The sequence below is a fragment of the Pongo abelii genome, chromosome 5 (assembly GCF_028885655.2).
Source record: "Pongo abelii isolate AG06213 chromosome 5, NHGRI_mPonAbe1-v2.0_pri, whole genome shotgun sequence".
Taxonomy (NCBI): domain Eukaryota; kingdom Metazoa; phylum Chordata; class Mammalia; order Primates; family Hominidae; genus Pongo; species Pongo abelii.
In genome coordinates, this window is record NC_071990.2 from 131,079,849 (window position 1) to 131,092,686 (window position 12,838).

A 12,838-nucleotide genomic window follows, 5' to 3' on the forward strand; every position below is an offset into this window, starting at 1 on the left:
AAAACTCACTTTTAAGTCTGTCCCCCTTTTGCTTGATGCTAAAGTCACCCAAGGCAAAATTTGGCAAGTTATTCTAGATTCTCTTCTTCTTCCACAACCTTCACATCCAACCAGTATCCACATCTTGCAGGGTTCCTATTGGCTCACATTCTAACCTTCTTTCGATTCTCAACTGGGCCTTGGCTCTAGCCCAGGACCATTTTAAGAACTAAATATAAAACATATTTTGTAACAGCAGTAATCCATGTTCATTGTATTACCACCCATAAGCCCAGAGTTTTGGTGTATATCCTTCTTAGAGTCCTTCTGTGATCTATGGAGAAACAGAGGATAATGGTGAAGAGTCCATGGATTTAAAGTCGTATAGATTTGGTTTCAAATTCCAGCTCCACTAATTGCTATCTAGATAACCTTGGTAACTTTAAGATTGCTAATTCTCACTTTCCTCATCTGAAAAAAATTAGACAATAATACACCCCAATTAGACTACCATAAATATTACATGAGACAATGTTTGTAAAATGTTTAGCATTGTGTCTGACCTCTGCAAAGCATTAAAATCATAGCTATTACCCCCTAAAAATATAGCACTACACCATTCACTGACTCGTAACTTCTTTTTTCACATAGTAACATATCACGAATCTCTCCAATGTCAAGATACACATTTGTACACTTTCATGGTATTTCGCTGTATAGATATGCCATAATGTATTTAACAAGCCACCTCTACTCTTTTGAATTATCTCTAATTTTGGTCAGTGTAAGAAAATGGCAATGAACTTAACCATAAATATTTGCACGTTCATGCTATTACTCTCTTTGGAGGAATTTCTGAGTCCAGTGAAGAGCATGGCTTTCAGGACTTTGCCACATGCCACTGTTCTCTGGAAGGACTCTACCAATTTATATACTGCCATCAACAAGGAAATTACCTACCATCTCCTACCTACCCTCCAATCTTACACTCCCTCAAATCTTTCCTTCACCTTTCAGCAGTTCCCTGTCATGCACAGAATAGAAACTTTGCTCTCAATCTCTCTTGAGGCTCACTCCTGCTTCCCCTCCGCCCCGTCTCTCTATGCACCTAAGTGGCCAGTTAGTATGACCTGATTTTCTCTCCAAACATTTCAAATATCCCCCACTTAAATGTCCAGTAGACATCATACTCAATAAGTCCTAAATTGAAATCATGAAATTGAAAGCAATACCATCCTTCCAATTTCTCAGGCCAAAAATCAGAGTCATTTTTGACCTCTTTTGTTCTCCTACATGATTTCCATCAGGAAATCTCAATGGCTCTAACTTCAAAACAAAATCCAGAATCCAACCATTTGTCCACTTTCCAATGCTGATACCCTGGTCTGAACCACCATTATCTCTTACCTGGATTACAAGAACCTCCCAAATGATCTCCCTATTTTTCTTTGCTTCTTTGCTTCCTTATAGTCTATTCTCAACACAACAGCCTAATGAATCATTTTAAAACATAGTATAGATTTTCAAGCCTTTGCTTCAAACCCCCATTTCACTCAGAGTAAATCCGAATTTCTAATGGTGGTCTGTCTACAAGGCCCTATGCAATCTTGCCCCATTGCCCCTCTGACCTCACTTCACACTACCGTTCCCTCTGCTGGCTTCACTCCAGCTACACTCACTCCTTAAGGTAAGTTCCTGTCTTAAGGTTTTTTCACAGACTATTCTTTCTGCCTGGACTGAGTTTCCTGAGATATACACACAGCTCAACTCCCTGCCCTTCTTCTTGTCTTTGCTTAAATGGATAATATCCAGACTATCTCAACTTCATAGTGCCAGGGGATCTCCTTCCCAATTCCCCTTGTTCTGTTGTTTTTATTACTTTTGGAGGATAAATCACATACTAACACATTATATTAATTACTTCCTAGATTTACTTTTATTTTTAGAATTTAAGCTCTAGAAGAGCAGTGATCTTTATGTGTTTTGTCCAATAATTTATATTTCAAGTACCCAGTAATTCCTGGCACACAGTAGGCACATATCAAGTAACTGTTTAACAAATGAAAAAAGCTACCCCCAGGCAATTTCATGCCCTATAGTTTCATATTGCACATTTAAATGATTTGGAGGAGAGTCAAGAAACTAAAGCAACCAGACAGAATGAAGGAGGGGGCGTGGCTGACAGCAAAGTAGATGGTCCATGTTCCATGCAAAAGGAACGGCTCCTACTCAAATCCAGGCAACTGCTACCCTGCTGGAAAGCAGGCCCCTTACTGCCAAAAGATGAGGGATGCCCCAACATCCATTTGTCATTAAGATGATGGTTCAAACTTTCACATTAAATCTTTTAGCTTTAGAATTCTGGCAGTTGCCAGTTGGAAGCAACATGCAAAAAACTCTTGTTACTTTGTAACTTACCACATATCCACAGTATTTGAACTTAGCTTGCACCTCTACTTGTTCTGTAATTGCTTTCTGTGTCTATTTACTCTCCCTAATAAAATGCCATAATTCTTTAAAAAAAATTTTGGATACTGATTAGAATTTTTTTTTTTTTTGAGATGAAGTCTCACTCTGTCACCCAAACTGGAGTGCGGAGGCACAATCTTGGCTCACTGCCTCCCAGGTTCAAGCGATTCTCCTGCCTTAGCTCCTCAAGTAGCTGGACTACAGGTGTGCGCTACCACATCCAGCTAATTTTTATATTTTTAGCAGAGATGAGGTTCCACTGTCTTGGCCAGGCTAGAGATTAGAATTTTTCTACCAAAATGACAGGCCAAATGGACCTCTACCATGTGCTGTGATGTCAGAAAGCTTCCACTGCAGCTTAGATGGCTCTTCTCTAGTGACACCTGAACAACACTGATTTATTTTTCACATCTCAGCTTGACTCCCCAGTGGAGCCTCTCTCATGCTTACTTCCTGTTTTGTAGATTACGGTACCCTGGTCAGGCTTCCATCACATACCTCTGAGCTACATCCCTTCTACATCCCTTCTCCTGGCTCATCGAGGGTGAGCACCCAGCTCCCTGACTCCCTGGGAACACCTAACATAAAGTGGGGGCCTAGCACCAAGGTGGCAGTAGCATTTTGTTAGATGAGTAACTGAATTTCACATAAGGAAAAAAAAAACAAAACAAAACTCAAAGAGGTAAAGTTACAGCTAATATGTGATGAAACCGATATTTAAATCCCAAGCTTTAAAATGACAATACAGTTTTTAAATAGTACAGAGATCATTCTCAGACCAGATCATGTCTAACTATGCCAAAGTGCAAACTAAAGAAGTTAATGCTTTTTTTTCCACAAATGACAAGATTACTAAAATATTCCATCTCCAAAAAGTAAACGTTTCAGTTTTTCTAAATATTATTAAAAAGGTACACCCCAAATGTTTCCTTAAGTAGATCCTGAGCTTCAGAGTATCACGGCTAAATGCCCTATAAAAAGACAAGACTAAAAAGTCACTTAATATGAAAGAGAAGGGCTACAAAACAGATTTTATTCACATATTTACAATGGTCTTAGAGGTAACAGAACATTCTAAAGTTAACCAAAAGCCAAAAAAATGCTCTCTAAAAGCCTTTAGGATAATATCAAGGCCTTTCTAAAAAAAATAAGCATAGGTACAACTTCTCTTTATGTTTTTAAAGATATTTAAAACTTGATTTAAAATGTTTTACAATGCCAAGAAAGTATCATTTTTTAAGAGTAAGAGCTATAAATAAATCTAAGAGAAAAACTTTGTTTTTATGATTACTGGATCCATAAGCAGGCCAAAACCGAAAATTCAGACAAAGGCAGGTAACTGCATTTTCACATTATTCCACAAGATGTCAGCATGTAACTGAACAACTTCAACGGTGGTGGTTGTAGGGAGGAGGTGGATTCACTTAAATAGAACAATAGAAACCCTTTCATTTCATGATCTTACGCTACAGCTTTGGTAACTCACTTCGTAAACGTACATCCATGTATATTTTATTATTGTAAACCCAGTTCTTAATATATTCTTACAGTAGTTTATAAAGACAGATATTTAGGTATTTCTTTTTTGAAACACCTTGATTTTTTTCTTTCCAATTTAGCTCTCAAAATTCTGATCAAATTAAGAACCTTCAAATACTTATTAAAGTCCAGGAATAATCCTAGGCACAACACAAACATTAACCTGTTTATCTATCTGGATTAGTTATTTTTCCCCATTCTACAGATGAGAAAAATTTAGAAAAAAATGTCAGTGGTTCACATGAGGTTATTTACTCACTATAGATTATATATTCAGCAGGCGACTATAGTCTCTGCAGGAGAGGTGGGGTAGGGGTGTGTGTGTGTGTGTTCAGTCTTGTCTTGATATCTTCCTTTGTTCCCCATTAACAACTCACATGCTGAGTCAGCAACACCTGACCAACTGTCAATACTGATTATTAGCAGCAGTAGTAGGAAGACAGTTACTGATGTCTTTCACTTACAAGTAGTACCACAGCCTAATAAGTGGCAGAAAGTCATACTATGAAAACATTAAATAAAAAATTTTGGTATTAAAAAAATACTTAAAATCTGAATAAATACATATCTCCACTATTTTCTTACATCATTTGTACTCTTATCTTGCTTTTCGTATTTTTCTCGGTCATAAGCCATTTTCTTCAGCAATTTCTTCATGGCTCTTTTATCCTTTTTATGATTTTCCGTGTTTTGCTTCCTCACTTGGTTTACAATAAACTTGGGAATCTATAGAGAAAAGGAATTAAGCTTAGAGAGGAAAAAGAAACGCCACCATGTTAAACTACAAAAAAAAAAATTGTATTTTTTAAATTTCAAAAAGAGTAGTTTCTCTTTTTGATAAGACTGCCATTTTACATGCACTATTCATTAAATCTGTGAAAAGAAAATGCTTCATGTTATTCACTTACCAGGTGTACAGGGCATCCACGTGGTGTAATTTACCACCCACTGTGGAAGGTTCCAAAAGAGGCTTTGTGAAGTTCAAGGACATAGTGGCCGTCTTCCATGCCAGACTGGAGACCCCCTGAGGTGACGAGCAGTAGAAGCCACCTCCGTAGGTCTTTCCTTTTGCAGCCTCCTACCTACAGCCCTGCTATCTAACCTCAAGTCCCCTTCTAATAACCAGCTAGCTGCTGCTGTCATGAGAGAAAGAACTCCCCAAGAAACAAGAGCTGATAGGTAGCTAGCAAAAATGCAGGACAAATTTATCCTAAGAAATCACATTAGCAAAAACAAAATATTTTAAGGTATCAAAATGTAACCATGAAATAATGTTGACATTTCAAACATTGAGATTTAATAAATGGACATTAAATTTTATTAAAAAACACATTTGAAATCATCTACATCAGTTGTCTTTTTATGGATTATAAAAATAAAGACTTCAGGATCGAAATATCATCACTCTGTCTTTTTAACAAATTAATGTTTGGCAGTTCCTCAAATAAGAGATTGAAATATTCAATATTATAATTTTGCTTGGAATTCCTTTAGGTCATTTTTTCCTAAATGCTTATAAGATGCCTCCTGAAAAATTATAAATTTCATTGGAAAATGAGCACCTAATCAACGAAGCCTCTCATCCACTACCATCCTCTGATAAGCTGTCAAAACAAGCTCAACGTAAGTGTAAAACAGAGGAAACCATTTTTAAAGATGTTCTCAGTAATAAGGGTACAAAATGCATGCATCCCTTTCAATAAAGTGTCTATGAAAAACAACTGAATAATCTGAAACCAAGTTAGCATTGGCTTTTAAAAATACAGCAGGCCTAAACACTGAGAAATGGGAAAATAGGCAGAAGTAAGTAAAAAGTACTTCTTACAAGGCATGTTGTGACATAATTTTAAAACAGAAATTCACAGGGCCCTCCTTACCTATATGAATAAAATGTCTTTAATATTTTCTGCACTCACAAATTTTAAATGTAAATTAATAAAGCTAATAACAAACATGCAATTTGTTTTTTAAACTACTAAGACCAAAGCATATGATATATACTTACTGTCCACAGAAGTTTTTGGTACTTAATCAATAAGTGCATGGTATTTGCTGTCCCAGCTGCCATTACAAATTCTCGCTGTTCACTGGACTTCAATCCCAATGCATGACACATAAAGAGATTCGGGGCCATGACCATTGCTACATTCATGACTGTCATTTTATTTTTTTCTTTATTATCTATTACTTTTTGGAGAAATTCAAGAAGGGCCTGAAACAGAAATGACTCTTTGAGATTTGTGTCACATATGAAGATAAAAGATTAAAGCACTGTAGCATATGCAATTTTTTATTTCATTAAAAAAACAAGTTGTGTATAAGCACAGTCAACTAATCACATCCAACAGGCCCTGTTACCAAAGCTTCTCCATTTGGTTGATGCTCCCTGGAGATGGAAATTTGCTTCTACTAAGGACCATGGCGCTGGGGAATGAAGCAGAGATGGCACATAGCTGAACTAGAGAGCAGAGAGAGGAGTGGGGAAGTGTCAGACCTCTGGCCTATGGAAGTCATGAAGAGATGAAAAGTAATGTAAAACATCATACAAACATTATTTCAGGAAATGCTGCACTTTCCAATGTAGAGATTTTTAAAAATTCCCTCAAAAAGGGTCATTCAACTTCAGTTTCATTTCTTTAAGGCAATCAATATCTGGCTGACATGGAATTATAAAGAATGAGCCAGGCACTGGACATGGTGGTGCATACCTGTAGTCCCAGGCACTGGGCATGGTGGTGCACACCTGTAGTCCCAGATCGGTGGGAGGATCATCTGAGCTTAGGAGTCTGAGTCCAGCCTAGGCAACAGAGAGAAACCCTCTCTCAAAAAAAGAAAAGAGAAGAGAAAAAAAAGAAAAGAGAGAAGAAAAGAGAAAAGAAAAGAGAGGTGAGAGAATATTGTGATAGAGAAAGCGGGGAAATGAGGAAAGACCAAAGAGAATCTTTCTTTTTTTTTTTTTTTTTTTTTTTTTTTTTGAGACCAGATCTCGCTCTGTTGCCCAGGCTGGTGTGCAGTGAGAGATCATAGCTCACTACAGCCTCAAACTCCTGGGCTCAAGTGATCCTCCTGCCTCAGTCTCCAGAGTAGCTGGGACCACAGGTGCATGCCACCATGCCTGGCTAATTTTTTTGATTTTTCATAGAGGCAAATTCTTGCAGTGTTGCCCGGGCTGGTCTTGAACTCTTGAGTTCAAGAAACACTTCCACCTCCTCCTTCCAAAGTGCTAGGATTACACAGGTGTAAGCCACCATACCCAGCTGAGAATTTTTTAAAAAATGAATGAGAAGGAACTTTTCATCAGAACAGGTTAGGTTATGCTCAGCTTGATGCCACGTACATCTGCCCCTACTGCAGACACTCATTGTCCTCTGAAACTACCTTCTCCAAAAAGCAAAGGCAGCTGAGGTCACCCTACTCTAACAGGACTTAAGGCTTCAGATTTTTCTTTTGCCTTCTTCTTTTGTTCTAGAACAACAGTAACTATAACCGCACAGGTATTCAATGTTCTCTATGAATGAGGCAGTTTATGAAGCACGATAGAGATTACTTAATCCTAACTTGGAGACACACGCTGTAATTACCTCCATTTTACAGATCAGAAAACAATGTTTGGAAAATGTAAGTAACTTCCTGGTGGTCATACAGCTAACAAATCCTGAGAAAGAATTTCATTACAGGTCTATCTGGCTTTTGTTTCTAAATTCTTAACTATTAAAAGAATCATTTTTTCATAGCCTAAAATCCCTACCCTAAAAAGGCCAAATATACTATACTAAAATGGAAAAAGGAAAAAAAGTATCTATCTTCCAAAGAATTTCAGGAAAAAAAAATTCCTGTAAGTGCTTACAGGTTGCTTTTGAATCAAGTGTAACTGCTATATAGACCTTGAAAATTTGAAACAAATTAAGGACAGAGCTATAATATCTAACAATGAGATGTATGTATCTAATTTCTAGTACAGTGCTCAGGAAGTTAAATTGTAATCCAAGCATAAAGTTATATAAAACAACATGTTCTCAAATGAGGACAAAAGATTAATTGAAGTTTGGAAAAAATATTTAATTTTGTTAAATTAATTTTAGAATAATTGTTCAGGGACCAATGTATCTCTTTATGAGCATAAATTACAGCGATTAGGTAATAAACTGTTTTAATTGTGGTGTGCATATGTAATAACGTTACTCAAAATATTACTATCAGAATACTAGAGAATAAGATAGAGAGTTGACATAAAATTAACGAGATGTTAGCCCAGCTCTTGCTGAAGGAACTGCAGAATTTTCTATCTGAACCTTAAGAATTTCCCCTTTATATATATATATATATATATATATATATATATATATATACACACACACATATATATATATAATTTCAATAGTTTTTGGGATATAGGCGGCTTTTGCTTACGTGGATAAGTTCTTTTGTGGTGATTTCTAAGATTTTGGTGTGCCTGTCACCTGAGCAGTGTATAAGCTACCCAGTATGCAGTCTTTTATCTCTCACCCTTCTCCTATGCTTCCGCCGAGTTCCCAAAAGTCCAGTGTATCATTCTTATGCCTTTGCATCCTCATAGCTTAGCTTTTACTTATAAGTGAGAACATGCAATATTTGGTTTCTCATTCCTGCTTTACTTCACTTAGAATAATGGCTTCTGGTTACATCCAAGTTGTTGCAAAGGTCATTATTTCATTCTGCCTTATGGCTGAGTAGTATTACATGGTGTATGGGTGTATGTGTGTATGTGTGTGTGTCTGTATGCATCTATCACATTTTCTTTATACACTCATGAGAACTTCTCCTGTTTCAAAAAGTATTTACTTTATCACCGGTCTAGTGGTATCAATCTATCACCGGGTTCACTCTCTGAAAAGCCAGGTTTAGTCCCAGCACATTTACTTATTAGCTGGGTATGATGTTAAATCTTTATATACCTCTGCTCTTTAAAGTTTTCTTATTTGTAAAATGGGAATACTTATCTCTCAGACTGAAAGGATTGAGACAATGTATATAATGAGCTTCTTCAAACTACAAAAAACATAAATGTGAAGAATTATATTAACATGGATCCCCTCTTACTATCTTAAAATCAGTCTTCACTATTGTTTCAAGTCAAAGGTAGGTGTGATCATTGGTCCAAATGCACCATAATTCAAAGTAAAAAGTAACTGTAGTTAAGCAGCTGCCCAAACACACCTGCCACTTTACTACCACTCCAAGATGTGGTATTTAACATGGTGCCTCCTAACCCTTAGACTTGCCGTAGCAATATTCCAAACAATCATGCACATGATTCTGTCCTTCAAATGACAACTGAAGGCGTGTTGCTAGCACTGGATAAATCAGGGAATTTTGCGTTAGACTTCCCGAAATTACATCGCATTGGAGTTTCCCTTCCCTTTTACAGAACTAAATTTATGGCTTATTCTTCGCACATATGGCATTCTTGTTAAAATGTTCTATTATTAAAGTTCTAGTTTGAAACCTTCAGCAGAGCTGGCTAATTAAGTCACTAAAGCTTAAGTAAACATGTAAAATTACTTGTTTGCATCTTCCAGTTTTTTTTTTTTTTTTACCAAAAATAGTACTCCCCCCCTTAATTATAAAATTATGTTTCCAATAGCCTCATACACAAAATGTACGAACTATCCTATAATTTAAAAAATATTTTTTAACAGAATTTTTAAAAGAATATGCCTGGGGCTTTGAGGGCAAAGTCCAAAGAAGAGTTCCAGATCAGCCACACCCAAAGCAGCCATATTGAATTGGTGCTTCCTCCTACAACTACTTGAACTCATTTGAATGTAGGGGTATCTTAAGTAAATCATAGGTTTTCCAGTACCCACCGCACACTGGGCATTGATAGGGTGGTCAATGAGTAAGAAAAAGATGTTCCTCCCTATTTCTGAGTAGTTGAAGCCCTGTGTCGAGAGCACTGCTGACAAGCTGAGGACATGTTGGATCATCAGCCCCACTTTGTCCTGGGTCATATGTCCCTGTCTCAGCCACAATTTACACACACTTACACAGTAGCCCTGGGCACACACTCTTCGAATATAACCCTTTCTGAGTTGACCTCTGTCTCAAAAGCAAATTGAAATAAAACCTAATGCTGTCTTCTGGGTTATTCATTTGACAACCAGTGAAGCAAAAGGATTTTTTTCTGATTTAGGAAAGGGAATAACCCTTTAGAAGTTCTCCTGTAGCGGATGTAGCGTTTTACCTCCAGTAATCCCCATAAGCTGCTTCATCAAGAAAAGCTGAGTATTAATATTCATTCCATGGGCATTAAGGAACTATCACTCATGCAGTTACAATTCAAGGAGTTTTAATGAATTACGGGAAAAAAATTCCAAGATGTACCAACTAGTAAATTTGTTTTCTTAACTTGAAAGCTCTTGTCATGAGATTTCATCTTAAATAGAAAAAAATGAAGAGGGTAAAGAAGCCCTCTACCCATATAAAAAATGTTTCCCTTAAGGGAAAAACTTAAGATAATACTTTTACTAAGTTAATTTTTTTTCCTTTTTCTAAGAGTTTATAATTAAACCTTTTACAACTACTCTATAAACTCTGCTGTTAAGGAAAATAAATCAGTGTGGCACAATCCCTGATCATAAGAGCTTCTGATAACACTTAAAGTAGATGATATTAAGTTATATAAACATTAGAGCAAATCACTTCAAAATGGTGATATAAATCAGAAACGCCACATAAACCCTTAGAGAAATAACTAGAATTTGTTTGAGTTGGTCTATCTTTTGGCCAACAAATGTATCAAATCACCATTATGACTTACTTCAAAATCTACCATTTCAAACTACAAACTGTCATATCTTTAGGTAATAGTGGGTTATATTTGATAAGACTTAGGATTTTTGTTTTAAACATTTATATTTTACCTTACTGCTACCTGCTTATTAAATATAATTTGATAAATGCAAAAAAAAGAAATAAGAAGGAGAAAAAAAAACAAAAAACCACCCACGTTTCCATTAACCAATGAACCTCAATCATCTGGTTTGGAAGAAGAAATGTTATAGTGAAAATTAAAAAAAACAAAAACTTATAACATTAGTAACATAACAACCTCATAAAGAGTTAAAGACTTTCACCCTCTGTCCTTAAAAGTATGCTTTTTCTTTATAGACTTTTCTGACCATGTCCAAGATACACATCTTATTGTTTTGCCACAAATAATGAAAAATTACTGTGCTTAGTTCTAAGGGATATTTAATGTAAATTAACCGAGCTGACCTTCAGTGTGTCCCTGTTTGCATCAGGTAGGAGGATGACAAGAAGGTTCAAAGCCTGTAGTTGCTGCTTCTTGGTTGGAAGATCTGCAGACAAATTAAATAAATCTGAACTCTTTTCTTCAGTGAACATTTTCCTTTACTTTCTTTTTTCACTTTTTAAGAAAAAAGTTATTTGGCATAAACATGACTGTAAAATGTAAGACACAACGACTGAGCAGCAAGCCTTGTTGAGAGTGTGTTTGTGGGAGATCAGCAGAAGCAGCTGCTGTTAGGAGCTTCCTCTCTCTCAGAATGCTCACTTCCAACTGTGATCATATGACGCGCGGCCTTATGTTTGCAGACACACAACAGTGCTTTGGAAATAATTTTAACTTCTGCGTGATAATTATTCCCCAATGAAAAGACATAGAGGATTGGACCTTCCATGATACAGTATCAGGGTGCGTCTGTAACAGTGGTTTGTTTCTTTTAATGGCGAGTGAACAAAGGCATGGTAAGAGTCCATCAATTCCAACAGGAATATGTAAAATAGGGCCTGGAACACAATAGGTGCTTATAAATGCCTGTGGAATAAATTAGAAAACAAAGCAGCAACTCAACAGTCTAAGAGGTACATTATTATCATTGATGCTATCATTTTCAGCAGCCCTTACCCCATTTAAGTAATACTCATGGATATTTAGAATCATTCTAGCATGTCTTTTTCAGCAATAAATTTGGTCCTTTAATCCATATCCAGGAAATGTATGCAACGTAGCACAATTTAAACATTAAAAAGTATTTCCCACAGAAGGTAATTTATTCTGTTTAAAGAAGAAACATGTTAAGAAAAAAATACTTTAAACAGAAGAGATTTCAGTTCCATCTCTCCTAGAAATTCTGAAGAAATGTCATGATACGAGATGACTCATGAAACCATCTCAATATTGTATGTGTTAAGAACAGCCTGGCACAGTTCTGGTTGAAACTGTAGCTCACCGCAATTTATTCTTTTTTTTTTTTTTTTTTTTTTTTTTTGAGTCAGAGTCTCACTCTGTCTCCCAGGCTGGAGTACAGTGGTGCGATTTCGGCTCACTGCAACCTCGACCTCTCAGGTTCAAGCGATTCTCTGGCTCAGCCTCCTGGATAGCAGGGATCACAGGTGCGCACCACTATGCCTGGCTAATTTTTGTATTTTTAGTAGAAACGGGATTTCACCATGTTGGCCAGGTTGGTCTTGAACTCCTGACCTCAAGTGATCTGCCCACCTCAGCCTCCCAAAGTGCTGGGAGCTCACCATAATTATTAATAGTGCCCCTCTTTCATTCTTATAAGTGTCCCTGTTTAAAAGATAAAGATACAGTTACTTGAAGGCAGTGATGGCATTTTTACTTTTCTTCATGGCCTCCAGGTGTAAAATGGATAATTAGGCCAGTAGATAAACCTTATAAGATCTGGGTTCACTGGAAAAAGACTCGAGAACTATTAGAGACACTAATGTGTAGCTTGCCCAAGACGACAAAATGGCAGTACATAAGAAGCAGCTTGTGACCTCCCACCAATGAGGCAGCAAAATGCTTTGCTCTACGTTTCTGCGTGACAACCTCAGAATTTAA

At 36.7% G+C, this 12,838-nt stretch overlaps 1 protein-coding gene across 2 annotated transcripts in view; it reads right to left on the reverse strand.

Moving 5' to 3' along the window:
- ARHGAP18 (Rho GTPase activating protein 18) overlaps positions 1-12,838 on the reverse strand; it is a 135,909-nt gene that overhangs the window by 17,300 nt on the left and 105,771 nt on the right. For both annotated transcript variants that reach the window (XM_024247808.3, NM_001131730.1), the window contains 3 exon segments: positions 11,245-11,327; positions 5,993-6,199; positions 4,573-4,713 (listed from right to left, as the gene is read on the reverse strand). In XM_024247808.3, coding sequence (XP_024103576.2) covers positions 4,573-4,713; positions 5,993-6,199; positions 11,245-11,327 — 431 coding nt within the window.